Here is a 15986-nt window from a genome sequence, read left to right on the forward strand (position 1 = left end):
TTAGTCGTATCTTCAAAATCTGTCATTGAGGAGGCCAAATGTTTTTCTTAGAGTTCTGTCTAAAATTACTTCCTAGAACTGTAGCCTTTATTGTCTGTAACAACTGGAGAAGCTTCATGTAAATATTTATGTTAGCAGTTGATTCTGGTGTTATTCTTCAAAACTGACTTACTGAAGACTGGAATGTATCCTGAGCAGGATATTGTTTTTCTCTGACAGTCAACTCATTCAAAATCTGACTCTGGGTTTAGGAAATTCGTAGTGATAATGAAAAGTAAGCAGTTACACAGAATCACAGAGTCTTACAACTGTGAACTCAAACCCTTTGCTTGATAAGAATTAAAAAATTTAATGATACATATAACTGGTCCTAGGGAAGAGTTTTTCTTATATTTGGACTGTTACCCACGTGTCCATTATATTTATTTAGAAAATATTGAATTGTCTTACATATTGCAGTGGGATACACAGATCAGACACTGCACTAACATTTACCTGTTTGCTTAGAAATCAAAACGGGGCTTTAAGAGAAAAAGTGTTTGTAAGCATTCTGTAAAGGTCCTCTCACAACAAGCCATACCACCCTATTCCTGGGATATAGGCTACTTAACTATTTCAAACATCAGCCAGATCCCACAAATTGCGTCTTGATTAATGATTGGATAGGGAAAGAGTATTTTAAATAATTTTTAAAGTATTTTATGTTTGTCAGGGCTTTTGGGAGCCTGTGTTTCCTGGCCCAATAGCAACATTGTAAAAGTTGCAAGCTATTCAGTAAACATCTTTTAAGTGTTTAGAAGGTATCCCGTTGAATTGTTTTTGGGGACTTTTTTTCCCAGCAGGGTCCTCCTGAGGCAAGGCATTGACACTCAGTTTCTCTGGCCTGGCAGGGCTCCTTGTCTCCTATCGTTAACAGGAGAAGATTGCATGCTGTGGCCTTTGCCAAGCTTATGTAGTTGGATTTACTGTGCATGTAGAGTGTATATTGCCTTACAGATGGGAAGCAGTTCTGCTGTAAGCTGTCTCCTCCTAGCTGCTGTATTTCCCAGGTGCTTGGGCAGAGGTCAGACTGCACAAAAATTGTTCTAGAGGTGGCAGCGCTCTTCTGCTGCCATGACCTCCTTCCTGGAGATCCCTTTCCTCTCACATTGACCCTGTGAGCACCCACATCAGAGTGGAGCAGGTCTTTGAGAGCAGCTGAGGAGGATGCTGTTACTGCCTGACCAGTTTGTCAAATTTGCAGTATTTTACACAAGAAAATGAGCCTTAGCAACAGGCTGTAATCTGGACAAGTTGCCCTGATAGTGTACAAGTTGGGCACACTGATCTAAGCCAAGTATGGGTACTTAAAAACCGTAATAACACAAACAGCATTCAGATTTAAATCGTCAGAGTGCAGCTCCAGTGAATCTTATCTCTCCTTGTACCGTTTTGTGCTGAACCAGTTTCATAACATCAGTGTACGTGTTTGTGCTTTCTCTGCAGCCTCTCAGCTAGTACCTTATCTGTGTCTTCAGGGAGCAGTTTGGGATCTCTGGCATCCAGCCGGGGATCTCTGAATACGTCCAGCAGAGGGTCGCTAAACTCGCTCAGCTCCACGGAACTCTACTATAACCAAGGCGATCAAATAGCAGATTTGGACTATCAGTATAAGCTGGACTTCATATTGCAAGAAAAAAGTGGTTACGTTCCTTCAGGGCCTATCACTACTATTCATGAAAATGAAGTGGTCAGTTCCCACGGGAGACTGAGTTACAGTGACTCTCCTTCGGCTGCAGATCATCCCAAATTGACTGAACCTCCCAAATCTGTGACTTCACTGTCTTCCAGATCCTCTCTGTCCTCCTTGTCACCCCCAGGCTCCCCTTTGGTTCTAGAAGCTGCATTTTCAGTGTCGGCACAAGATTCCCCTCTGCATCATCTCACTACAGACTTTGAAGACTGTGACCTTTCGGGTGATTTTGCAGGCATTAGTCTCTGTGAGAACCAAATACTATTGGACTCTGAAGTTAGGGCAGGATCTCGGATTCCTACAGGTGATAAAGATCTTAGTGAAGGCATTAGGCAGCCTCTGCCTTCTCTACATGAAGGAAGTTCAGGTAATAAAAAAAATAAATGTAATGTCAAATATGTATTGAACATGAACATTTTGAACTAACAGCTGCCTCTTGGAACAGGGATGTACCTTATGTAACCAAAGAATATCTTGACCAGCATGCGTTTGCCATAGTGGGCAGTCAGTAATTCTGAGGGACATTACATAACTTCTAGTTTTAGCTGCAGGCAGTTACTGTCACCCTGATTCCATCTACATTTTTCAATAGCTGTCTCAGAAGGGAAGTTCACGTATCACAGACTCTGTAGTGAAAAAATAACAGAAAAAAACTGAATCTTGAAGAGACAGAGGAGGTGTGGGGATAGAGCAAAAATCCCTTTGGCTGTTTTTTGGTAACTTTGTTTCTAACTGAAGAATAAGTTACAGCTGACAACTTCAGTAGAAGATTTCTGGACTGAAGAGTTAGAATTTTTAGGTGTGTATATATATCGAGTTATTTGAACCTGCTATTGCCAAAAGATCTGCAGTTCATGAGTTTTTTTAGTGTGAGTTGAGAAAGACAGGTGACCATATAAGTTCCAGTGAGGCTCTCCCCAGTTTTAACATGGACTTCATTGCATTTAGCTTTTTACCTGAGTTAGAACAGAACTCTTAAACTAGTCTAGGCTCCCCTGCAGCCTGTGGGTAACTCCCAAAAGGGTGAGTCATCTTGTCCTAAAACATACTTCCTTTAAGGAACATAGGATGAATGACCCTGTGAGTTATCCAGGTATTATTAATAACTTTAACTTTGAGATGGGTTAATTAGGTGTAGTGAGTTCCTCTTCTAGGCTGCAGTAAAAGCCATGCAACATACTTGGTTGTCTTATATAGTCAAAGCCATTGGCAGAGTCAGAACGTCAGAAATCCCACCTGACAAGAATGATGGCTTGTCCTCAGTCGTAGAGCATTGACTTTACTGCCTTTTGTTAGGGTTGACAGTATGTCCTGCCCTCTCTGCACATTTATTGACTTTTTCTAGTGTCATTCTGTCATATTCTTTAAGTATCTTGCAAGCCATTTGTGTGTTTACATTATACAGCAGCTCTGTTTTCCCAAGGAAGAACTGAGGGGGCCAGATTTCCACTCATGCTGAGCACTGGCAGCCCTATTTGAAAGCTGATCTAAACCTAGTATTCCCAACTCCACATTTCTGGGCCCAAGTTGATAGTGAAGTGCCTAACTAAGGAGTCTGGGTGTCTTCAAATAAGTGCAGCCTAGCTCTGGAGTGTGAATTAGCCAGAATTGTTGCCAAGAATGAACCCTTGTGCCTGGAGTTTGCCAGTTTTTAATGAAACTACCTGGGCATATTGATATGGACATGTATTTTAATGAGATGCTTTTATTTATTTATTTATTTATTTATTTATATTTCTATACACCTCTCAAGGAATTACTGTAACAGCTGTTGTTTTATGAAATTAGCTTACTGCAATGCTGTAGTAACTTCAGTACTGCCCAGAGCAACGTGGCACCAGAAGAGAAACGAATGGTATATGTATGACAAGCTAGGAGTTCCCCTCCCCCCCCCCCCACCCCACCCCGAGTTCAACTGTGCAGAAAGGAAATGGTGTGAACCTGGGAAATCCAACGTAGAAAAACATGGAAGAGGATCCAGGGAGGAGGGGGTCGTTTTGTCCTTTGACTTTTCTGTATAGTGCAACAGAACAGAGTAGTTGTTTTGCTTTAGAGACGTATTTATAGAAGGTGGATTAAATAGTTAATTTTCCTGCCAATATTGCAGCAGGGTACTCTTCCCAAATGAAAGACAACTTTCAGCTGGTTTGTCTTTGCAAATCTGATTGCAGCTCATCTAGCCTGAGAACTGAATTTAAGATGGTTTGGAATTTGGGAACACACAGAGCTGTGAGGAATCAGATTTTTTTATTTTTTGAAATTTATTCCTTTAGATCATTATTTTCAAAGGCATCGTGGTTGTCTAACATTTTTGAGCTTTTTTGAGGTCCTGTTATTCTAGATAGTGTCAGAGTGTCTTTTAAGTCTAGAAGTAGTTATGGGTTTAAAATATAATTTAATCCTATGATGCTACATACTGATACTTCACCATGCAGGGTCACGTGTACAACACAAACTTTCTTTCCATCTGCCAAAACAAGCACTCAAATGTTGAAAAGCTAGATCTTTATTAATTAGGCTTCAATACCTCTGGTTTCCATGGCAAAATGGGCCTCGTGGTGAGGCTTTAGTACATAAGCAGTGAGATACAGACCTGGGGTTGGTTCAGTGTTTCTGCTTCAGTGTCGTTGTTGGAACTGCTGCAATGCTGAGTGGGAAGGTTTTCAACAAACTCAGCCAGAGGCACGAAACCTACATGGAAAATTTCAGCTCACACACTGAAGTTTTACCAGACTACAAATCTGAATCCTGCTGAATCTTAACTCGGAGATAGACAAATGTACCTGAAGACAGTATAGCAAGTATTTCCCATGTAACAGTCTGCATTGGCTCTTTAAACGTGGTGCTCACCTGCTTGTCTGTCTGTCTCTGACTTTTCTGTACAGGTGAACCATATAGATATTTGCACCTCTGCACACATCTCTGCTGTCAGAAACCAAGTTGGAATATCATGTAGTTCTTCCACAGTCAGTCTCTGTCATTGTCAAAGTCAATTCGGGCTGCTGTGATAATTCCTAAGGGTAATCAATAAATCATGTCATCACCTTCACCCCTCACAGGGTGGGGGAGAAGGGAAAGAGCACTTCATCATCAAGGAAAAAGCATTCCCACTGCTGTAAATAAAAGCGCGAATGCAGCAATCAATCATCTAATCTGAAGCCTGAAATTTTAAACATCTTAACAAGATGTAAAGTCATGATTCAGGTGGAGATGATAATGCATACCAATATCCTCACCCTTTGGCAGAGGAAAGTATTGCATGGCCCCTCAACTTACGGTGCTGTGGAACGTGGCTTTCCCTGAATGCTGCCACTTCACTGTCTGACACTAGTGTATGAATGTGAGTTGAAGATTAAAGCTAAGTAGTAGTTGATAGTAAAGAGACTGCAGCATAGGAGTTTTTGATGTCAGTAAACCAGAGGGGATTTTTCATTTCCAGCAGTTATATCACTGGGGAGAGGGTGTCTGTCTGACTTCTGAATATTTAATGAACAGTAGGCAAGCACTTTGCATGTAGCCACAGTGTTAGCACCATGCAGAATGTAAACGTGGCAAATACAGGTTTTAAGATCAAGACAATGAGGGTTAATAATGAAGACAATGAAGGTTAATAACTAGCTCAACAGAAACAGGTGACAAAAGGAGCCTGTGTCTCTGAGAAGGAGTAATAGTTGTACATTTTCAAGTTCATCAGTTTGGTTATATCCCTAGCCAGAATATGTGATAACAGCAGTACAGTCTCAGAATGTTTAATGATGTGGAACAAAACTACTCTGTGATACTCGGTTAAGGGTCACTGCTTTCAACTTGTCAACTTTCTAAGCTATGTACTTCTCTCTTTCTGATTATGAATCTCTTGGACTAATTTTCATTCTTCTTTCTTTCTGTAGGTGTTGACTTACCAAGAACAAGAGCTGGTCACCTGCTTGAGGAGAAAACAGCTTGTGTGTCTGCTGCTGTGTCTGATGAGTCGGTAGCTGGAGATAGTGGTGTATATGAAGCTTCTGTCAAACAGTAGGTTTGAGAAATACTCCAAATCTTTCCACCAAAAAGATAAATATATCTATAAGCAGTTCTGTAATACCAGCCTGAGTAGCTTATCAGTCTTACCTGTTTTATAAGTATTTCCTACTTTTATGTTGAAAGGAAGGAACATTTGCCAAACAACAAAGTTTGATTGGATCTTATTTTAAGCTAACAAATTTGCATTGGAGTGCTTGTATAACTTGTTTGAGTAGCATTAATATGCTACCTTCTAATCTTGTGGGGTTTTTTTCTTGTTAGAAGTTTTCCTGGGAGAAAAGATGGGTTTAAACTAAGCAGATTCTGCAACGTGGTTGTATTGACTCTACTCAGAATAACTTTTGTTATTTCTTGTTTTGCTTAGATACAGTGTTAAGACAGCATTTTGCTTAAATATTTTATTCTTTTAGAAAAGAGGATATCAGGAAGATAAGAAAATCCTCAGTTGTAATGTCAGCATAAAAATAACCCAGGGTAGGGCTTAATGTTCACGTTTCACTCGGGTGAACAGGGTGTAAGAAACATATTTACTCTTGTTGCCTTTTAACAAGACAGAACTTCTACAGTATTCTTCATGCTAGCTTAGATAGTGTTGTCTGGTTTCTGTCAGCGAGAACAATGAACTTTTAGACTGCATAACAGACTGCAAACTATGAGACAAACCAAAATCTTTATTTTTCGCCTCAGTTTCGGCAAGTTGTGAAGATTAAGAATTATTTGTCCTTTTGAATATTTAGAGAGGATGGTTTCAAAATGGAGATGCATGTATTTTGTTGACAGGCTAAATGATTTGGTTTTTATCGGGACAGGTAAAGATGCAGTATGGTATTGTAAATGTTTTTTATTGGTCTCTGATAAAATTACTTCTACGTTCTGAGTCTGTCACAAATTAAAAGTTAATAAAAACAGGTGAGACCAAAGAGAAAAGCTCAAATACAAGAGGGAATTCTTCTGAAGTTTTACAGGGCCCATTCAATCTCATCTTAGGTCATGGACCTGTATTTCACCCTCAACTCTGAATCCTAGTATTAGTTTGCCCTGTGTCTTCGGTCAGACATAATGCAGCTTCTTAGGCTGAAATAAACTCCCATCTATTAACAGCTCAGCCTTCACTTGACCGAGCTGCCATGACTATGTATTTCAGTTCAATAACCATTGTCTCTCCATTTTGTTTCAATTCTGAACCAATGTCGTCAAAAATTACTGTCTGCTCCAGCGAACGGAAAGGAACAGACACTGGGCCAACAGCTGTGGATGTTCTGTGAAGCAAGTCTTTAGCTGTCCTCTCGAATGACCGCGAGTGGTGGGATAGGTGCATAACAGAACACGTTCCTCTCATCTTCCTGTCATTACTTGGGGAAAGAGGAAAGAAAACAGTTGCATCCCCTGAGTCTGTGTACAAAAGGAAGCTATTGCCATTTGTGCAAGCAAAGATTTAGAGACTCTGGTTATTCCATGATAGCTCCAGGTGTGGATACTCTTAATTATTACCGAGTAGGAAGTAGTGAAGAGGTAATGAGTGCTTCTGTGTGAATTGCTTATGTTTAGTAGAAGTGTCTTTATGAGCACTGTGTATGGAATGACTTATAATTTGTCAGTATGCTTCTGAAGTTACAGTACAGTGATTTCTGCTGTATAGGCCAGTCCTTTGTATTGAGTAATTTAAGGCATGGGAGGAAATAAACACACTCTATCAAATTACCATCACCCAGGAAATGAATAGTTGAAAAGGAAGCCTCTAAATACAGAGTCTTAAAATAATGCAGTCATATCTTGTGGGATGTCTATGTCATTCTCCACATTTTCTATCTCGGTCTTGTTTATTGATCCAAACAATCTAGGCTTAAAAATCAATGAAACACATTAATACAACGTCCTCACTCAAACCTCCCAGAAAATGACTGGAAATTATTTCGCCACACAGATTCTCTGTAATTCCATTCGACACTAGAGTTGCTTTTCAGCTGCAAGACTTGGGTCCTTTTGGTTTGAACAAGCTCAGGGGAAAGATGCCTCTTGTTTGCACAGAAACCTGTTTATTTGACAGAGCTCCTGCTTCTCAAGTATTCTCCAAAGCAGTATTTAATATCCAGTTTACAGGTGGTCTGATGGTTATTACAAATTTTAATTTCCAATTTTGTGTGCAGGGTAATAAAGAAGTACTAAGTATGCAAAGGAAAATGTCATGAGTTTTTCCTTTGCTTGTTAGTCTGGCCTGCCTCAGTAATCAGCCTAAGGCCGTCCTGACTCATTACTGGAGTTGTCAAACTGTTCAGGCAACCACTGTCCCTAAAACAAGCATGGCTATTATGTAGGCTCTGAAATTCTCATTTGGAGTGCATACTGTAATTAAGCCAGCCTGATTAGGAGAATGCATATACTTTAATTATTGCTGAAAGCTAACTGTAATTGTCCAAAATTTGAGTATCTGCCTGTTTGTCCTAGACCAAATGAAACTGAGGACATTGCCTACGGTGAGGATGACGCAACAACTCTAGAGGCTGCCCAGGTACAAATAGGACTCAGGTAAGTGACACCAGCAAAGGGAATATTTCTGTTCACGCGTAAATGTGAAGAGTAAACTTCCCTCATGTTGTCCTTTCTTTTATAGATACGACCACAGCAATTCAAGTTTTGTGATAATCATAGCACGGCTCAAAAATCTTCCAGCATTTTCTGTCCCCCTTGGCTCTAAAGTGTAAGTCAAACAGTCACTGAGCAGTAGTGTTGAAATATGAGAGTATAATAACAAATTGTACAAATACTCCAGAGGAATGGATTGATTTACTGCCTAACAGCACTGAAATATGTATAAAACTTTTCAGAGTGGAGTAATACTTTACTCTTACATATCCCAGCAATGCTGCAAGAAAAAGAAAATATCAGGAAACAAGAGTTGTCTTCAAGTGATGCTTCATTTAGTGTTTTTATATATTCTGTATTTTTGTGAGTGGAGACCAGCTATTTCCTAGTTACTAGAAACATTCTTTGCCATTCTTTCAGTTCAGAATGTCATCTTTGTACATTTATATGGCATTTTCATGTCTTTTAAGTGAGCTTTTAAAGGTGGGGAGTAACTTGATAAATTGCAAGTGGACAAGCACAGCCACATTGGGATACACCATCCCTAACAACTGGAGCTTGGAAGTCTGTTAAGAATTAGTTCTTGTGTTGAACTGGACCAACAGGAGAGGTCTAAAAGTAGTTACAGTGGAAATCATATGTAGGAACTGAACAAAAATGCCTGAATGAGAAAAGGTTACCACTGAGATTCTAATCCAAAACTCTCATGTACAAGTAAGTACAGGTTGTCTTGGCTCCTCGGGAACACTTGTACTTCAGTGAATTGTTTCACAGACTGGAGAGCTGTCTTAAACTGCTGAGAAGCTTAATAAGATCGGTGTAAAACATAACCACACCTTGGAAAATGTGATTGTCTTGCTGGTTCCCTATCCCCTGTCCCGATCACCGTGACTTTGATTGGCAGACCAGTAGGAAGCCACTGAATACAGAAAGTATGTGTGAGGATCCAGGCCTGGATCCTCGTTGGATTTTTCTGTTTGCTTTCTTTTTGCTTTAATAATATGTGATTGTCTACTACCATCCATCCTTCTCTGATTTCTCTCTTTCCCCTGCTGACCTTACAAGTCTGCTAGCATTTAGCACAAGAATACAGAAAAACTATAGAAGAAAAAAATTGACATAGTTGAGAGGAAAAGTAGATATTGTAGAATACAAAAATGGCAACAAAATGTTCCATAATACAAAGTTAGGTCATAATTGGCATCTTTTTAGGAATTAATGTAGGAAAGTTAAGTAGGATGTCAGGAGGTTGGGAGATCCCTTTTTTCTATGGTGTCTAGTAACAGGACAAGGGGTAATGAGATAAAGCTGGAACACAAAAAGTTCCATTTAAACATAAGAAAAAACTGTTTCACTGTGAGGGTGATGGAGCCCTGGCACAGGCTTCCCAGAGAGGTTGTGGAGTCTCCTTCCTTGGAGGTCTTCAAGACCCAACTGGACATGTTCCTGTGTGACCTGATCTAGGTGACCCTGCTTCTGCAGGGGGTTGGACTAGATGATCTCTAAAGGTCCCTTCCAATCCCTACCATTCTGTGATTCTGTGAATTTGTAATTAGTGGTCTTCAGTGTAGAAGTCCAGACCTGCTGCTGATTAACAGAAGTAAAGCTACACAAAGCAAGGAGGAAGAAAGGACGAAATGTAAGGGAAGGACCTTTGCAAATAATACTTCTTCTGTCATTTGACATTGTGTGTTTATATATACACTGTACAGATATGTACCATGATAAAAATTGGATCTGGAAAGTGATTCTGTGTTATAACTGTATTTTCTAGACCGTCAAATGAGATAGGTTAGTACTTTATTGAGCCTTTACACACAGAGGAATAGATGTGACATGGTCTTATTGATATCTATCTCAACAATGTTTGCATCAGCTGTTCACTTTTAGAGTAGGCCAAATACCGATTATTTGTGTCCGGATCATTTTTTCATCAGTTCAGAGGTCATAGGATTGTCACAGCAAAATTTGAGACATTGGTTGTCTTTTTAACTTTTTAATTAAACCAAAAGTAGCCACTCTTCAAAGCCAGTGAGCAATTTATCTTTTCCTTCTCAGTTTACCCGTCTTTCTGGCTTGATGCCAATAAACTGGCTAACAGATATTAAAAGAAAGATCTAATGACCCACCTTTTAAACATACTTTTAATATGCCTTCTCTTCTATTTCTATTTCTACTTCTTTTCTAAATGTTTCTGTTTTTTTAATCTGTTAAAATGGCTTTTTTCAGCAGACTGTGCAAATTGCTCACCAACATTTCTGTGACCACAGTAGCAGGATTACCGGAACTGCACTACACTACCGCTTAACTTTGGGATTGGTTTGTCAAAAGGCTGTATACCTGCTATCTAGGATACACATGAGACCAAACAACTTATATCTTACTCTTTATCCCAAGAAGCCTGGCATAACTGGGGAATAAAGGTTAAACCCACATTGAAATAACAAAATAAAATTTCTCATAGACTTCATTTCTTTTGGTTTAATTAATGTAAAACTAAGTTTTTAATAATAATAACCATGGAATGTGCAAAGTCATTACCAGAGATCATAGCAATAGTACTAGAGATTTTGGGAGAATGAGGTTTTTTCCAGAATAGTTTTCCTTGGTATACTTTTTCTTCTTGCTTCAGCTAGCTTCATCGCGTTCTGTTGTACAGTGAATGTCAATTATATTTAAAACCAATACCAGAAATGAGCTAATACACAGACACAGAAAGATGTAAAACAATTACTATGCTCATTCATGTGTAGGAGAAGCTGTGCATTAGGTAAATAACGTGTACAAATTGCATCAGAATGCCTTTACCGAGCTACTACTAAAGTGAGACCTGCAACTTAGAAAATATTATCTGTATCCATATAATACCCTTTCATATTTGTTCTATAAAAAGATTGCAGCTGTGTAACAATTTCAGGTTACTCCTCGTGCTTAAGTTTACGCCTGCAAGGTGCAGCCTTGTAAGTCTCACTTATGTGAGACTTAATGTGTTATGAATTGATATGAAGCAGCTATGGGCCTATCTATTGTCTTCCTCATTTTCTGTAGTTTCTTTGATTTGGTTTGGTTTGTTTGTTTCTTTGAAAGACTAAAGGATGTCAATGCTTTTCGGTGCTGCTCAGATCATTGTAAGAGTTTAATTTTTACATCCACCCAAATTTTTGTCTTTTTTTAAATTAAGGTCATGTTTCCTCCCATCTGTGAGATGATCTTCAGTGTTCACAGTACCAAACCAGAGGATAAATTTGGATAGAGAAAAAAATCACTACCTCTCTTGCTTCTAACTTACCAGGCATAGAAATGTTTGTGGAAGGGGCAGGAGGAGTTCCTCACTCCTCATTTTCTATTCCACCTCTGATTTGTTGCTGTTTCATTTTTCTTGCTGTGCAGTCAATGGGGTCAACTTCTGTCACACAGCACCAGCATGTGGTACTGTAAATGCAGGTGAAGACTCTGGTTTGTTTCCTGCAGGTACATTAGAGTAGCTGTACTTCCATCCTCGCCTGATAGCAGCTGTCTGTTCCGCACAAGAGTCCATCCTGCCATGGAAACTATTTCATTCAACGAGATATTCAGAGCAGCCATTTCCCAAGTAACGGTGCTGCAGAAGACGCTGAGGATAGATGTTTGTGCTGTCAGTAGAAGTCATCGGGAAGAATGCTTGGTATGCAGTTTTCTTTCTGGCTTGTTTTGGCACGCGTTTGTTCATAGCGTCCTCTCTTATTTTGATGGTCAAGACTGCTAAAATTTCACAGTACTTGAAGACAAGCATAACTTGGTTGTTGCTGTACTATTTAAAATACCACCAAGTTTCAGGAGGTGTTTGGATAATTATAACACTGCATCACCTTAACCTTTTAATTGCAGATTGCTATTCCATCTCTACAGTTTTATATGTTAAAAACAAGCCACATAAACTTCACTGCAACATTACTCTTAACACTAGATTTTAAAGTCAAAGCTGAATAAGAGCCACAGCAGGTCCAAAAGAACCCAGCAAGCCCTCCTTGTTCAAACTTGTCACAAAGAGCAAACAAAATATCTTTTCTGCACATTCTTGTAGATTACATAATATCCACCTTTTCAGTCTCCGTGATGTGTAGAAATATTAAGAAGGCTTGACATTCATAGACCAGCCTGTTTGAAACTGTCACTTTTAAAATTTTGTTGTTAATTGTGGTCATCACCTAACTAGTGATGCTACATTTACTTTCAAATTGATTTTGCACAGTCTCATTGATGCAACTCAGTTTAGTTTTACACCATGACTTAGTAGCACAGTGAGTGGAATCTGGTGGGGTTCATTGGCCCTCACTAATGGGAGCAGCCTCTCATTTTCAAAAGTGTAGAAGTTAACTTAATTCCTGGGGAATGTGTTAGTCTTTTACAGTATGTGAGAGATTCTCCCTCAAGTAAGGAAAGAGCAAACCAAACATGCAACAGAATTTAGGATTCAAAGGTGAAAAAAAAACCAAAACAAACAAAACCTCCTCAATAAATCCCCCAGACAAAGACCCCGAGGCACAAGGGTGAATCACAAGATGAAAAGAAAGAGATGGGAGTACTACCCCCAGCAGAAAGCTCTGAGCAACAAGACCAGTCTTGGCAAGAGTTCTGTAAGTGGCCCAGTAGCTGTGAAGACTATTTGCTTTGCCAGAGAACAGAGGATTTTCATCTCCAGGGCACAACCCAGACAGGAGTACTTCCTGCATTTTCCCAGAATGCCAACTCAGTGGATGTCAGTGCTTGTCCAAATGAAGAGGTTTCCTCGTCTCTTATATTGTCTTTTCATCTGCTTCTTCGGTGGTCAGAGCAAACAAGGTCACTCGTTATTGTTGGCCGTATTGACGATTCTTGTGGTGGAACAACTGAAAAATTGACTGAAAGGTACTGCTCCATGAGTGGTTTCATTGGCACAGGTTTTCATTATGGAATGCTATAGAGAGCAGATGTGTGCATTACAGTGGTATAGAAGGGTTTTATGCATGTGCATCTGGGGAGAAAGCCCACAGACTGAAAAGGCAGAATGGATAAAATGAAAGAGCTTTCCATGTACTTGTGTTTGTTTCACTAGAAGTAGAGGGGAATAGGAAATTGTACAGTTAAAGATTCGTGTCAAACTTGTGCTGCCTTTTTATGTGATAAATACAGTAGAATTTATTTTCAGCTGTCTTGAGGAAAAAAAACAACAACCAAATTTAAAGCGTTTTCTTTATTTTGTGCAGGCTGGGACTCAGATTAGTCTGGCAGATTTATCATTTTCTAATGAGACTTGTACTCTGTGGTACAACCTATTGCCTTGCAAACAAATTCCTGGCAGAAGAACCAAGGAACAAAATGAAGAATCTGTGTTTCTCTTAAGCAAGCAGGCATCAGACTCGCTGGACTTGGTGAGCAACATGTTGGCTGTAACTGTAACAGACTCTAATTGTGCCGTTGCACTGTGGTTGTTTGAATATGTGACTTCTCCTTTTCTGGAAGCACAAAGCCCTGTTGTCTTGCTGCCACTTCTGTCTATAGTGGCTTTATGTGTCAGTGCATCCTGTATGGGGATTCAGGCTTGCCAGCAAGTGTGGATAGGGCTGATGCTCTGTAGTGGGATGCAAAATTACACTCCAATCTCAAAGACTTCAGCAGTGTTTCATTTTAAAAAGAATGATATTGAAGAGCATCCCGAGGCTGACCATTGATTTTCATGCACACACGTTAAAAAGTGCTGTTAATTATTTGAATTTGCATATCTAAAGCCATTGGCTGAAAATGCTGTTTGTGCAAAACACATACTAACCCTTCTGATTAAGTAAGCTTTTCTGCTTTAACATGTTCTTAAGAGAACTATGTTAAGTGTAATTTTTAAGAGCAACCCTTTTCTACCTAGGGATATTACAATTATGAGAGGGAAGGAGAGATGAGATGTTAAAGGACGACAGTAGGATATTTGATTGTGTTGTCATTTACAAACAGTCTATTTTTTATTGAGATTTACTTTGTATAAAAACAATCAGTCCATGTGCTACACAGTGGAATTCAAACCCCTTATACTTGTGATCTGAGTCATGTTTTTGCTGGCAGCAAGGTAATGCAGCTTTTGGAAGAGTTGGCATTTTTTTTACCCATGTTATGTATCACTCACTTTTGGTTTCATCTCCACTTCCCTTGGGAGCAGGATGCTGTGTCAGCTCTGCTGGAGAGGACATCTGCCGAGCTGGAAGCAGTCGAACAAGAGCTGGCTGAAGATGAGGAAGAGGAGGAACAGGAGCAAAGAGGTTCTGAGGAAGACTGGTAAAGCTACTTTTCCTTCTTCACTGTTCATGCAAATTTTTTTCACTGTTTTAAGATAAATGAAAGGGTTGTACTTTCACAGAAGAATCATAGAATGATGGAGTGGTTTGGGTGGAAGGGACCTTTAAAGATCATCTGGTTCCAACCTCCCTGCCGTGGACTGGGACACCTTCCACTGGACCAAGTGTCTCAAAGCCTCATCCAACCTGGCCTTGTACACTGCCAGGGATGGGGCATCCACAGGCTATTTGGGCAATTATGCCAGTGTCTCACCACCTCTGACACTGGGGTGACGTCTTGTTCTCCTGCGTGGTCAGTTTGTTCACCTTCTTTTAGTTTTACAGTGCCTTGGCCGCTCTAACTCCCACTGCTGATGCTCCTTTGTTCCGTGTACATCTTCCTGTGAAACCACTTGGGGAGTCTAAGCCACTGGAGGCGTGTGCTAGAAGAATCTCTCTTCAAATACTAGTTGCATTAACTATAATAAGCAACGAACAGGATTTGAAAAGAGAGCTGCTGTCTGACAAAGTCAGTGTCTGTGCTCTTCCATTCATGGTCTTGTTTTTGAAGAAATTGAGAGCTTTCCCAAGAAACAGATTTCTTGCTCAGTTACTGTGTTGAGTTCTACTCCTGTGCAGTTTCTCAGCTGCAGTGTAGAAATAAATACATGCTTTATCACAGGGGAAGGGCAGACTCACTGATTTGGTTTATGAGTTTATTGCCACCAAAGTCCTTCAGTGTTATCGATATAGAGCTACTGAATGTAGTGCAGTGTTGTCATAATGATCTTGAAGGTGAACTTCATATTACAGCTTTTACTCAAGGATTTTACTCAGGCATATAATGAAATGTGCCTTCACATGAACTTAATGGAAGCATTTGGGTGATACTCTTGTTTTGCCTGTCAGGAAAATGTGTACATTATACATGGGTGAAGGCCTAGACCTTATGATAGCTTTCTCTGGTGGGCTTTTTGAGTTTGAGAATAAGCCCAGGCTCCCTTTGTTCATGCAGGTTAGAAATGCTGGTGGAAGCCTCTGATGAAATTGTGGATGAAGAAGAGGATGGCATTAAGCTGGCAAGAGAAGGCGACTGTACTGATGACATGGGGCTCCTCAGTGATGCACCAGGAACAAAGGAAGACAAAGACAAAGAGAAGAGTGATGAGGCCCACGAAAGCCAGCAAGCTACAGTGATACTGACAATGGTGAATGTCTTAAAATATGCATCCCTGCAGTACCTTACTGTGTCTGAAGATCTGTTTCTGAGGACTTAATGTAGAAGTCTGCTGCATCTGAGCATTTGCATTTGATGTGGCCTTTGCTGTGACACTTGTCAGTATGTACTTTTGATGAAATTGGTGTGG

At 39.9% G+C, this 15986-nt stretch overlaps 1 protein-coding gene across 2 annotated transcripts in view; it reads left to right on the forward strand.

The window, feature by feature from the left end:
• WWC2 (WW and C2 domain containing 2) overlaps positions 1-15986 on the forward strand; it is a 108195-nt gene that overhangs the window by 76417 nt on the left and 15792 nt on the right. For both annotated transcript variants that reach the window (XM_061992380.1, XM_061992381.1), the window contains 8 exons: positions 1486-2099; positions 5623-5746; positions 8201-8281; positions 8367-8453; positions 11810-12002; positions 13564-13728; positions 14505-14620; positions 15635-15827. In XM_061992380.1, the coding sequence (XP_061848364.1) occupies positions 1486-2099; positions 5623-5746; positions 8201-8281; positions 8367-8453; positions 11810-12002; positions 13564-13728; positions 14505-14620; positions 15635-15827 (1573 nt within the window). The remainder of the gene's footprint in view (positions 1-1485; positions 2100-5622; positions 5747-8200; positions 8282-8366; positions 8454-11809; positions 12003-13563; positions 13729-14504; positions 14621-15634; positions 15828-15986) is intronic.

This window comes from Colius striatus, chromosome 3, assembly GCF_028858725.1.
Source record: "Colius striatus isolate bColStr4 chromosome 3, bColStr4.1.hap1, whole genome shotgun sequence".
Lineage (NCBI taxonomy): Eukaryota > Metazoa > Chordata > Aves > Coliiformes > Coliidae > Colius > Colius striatus.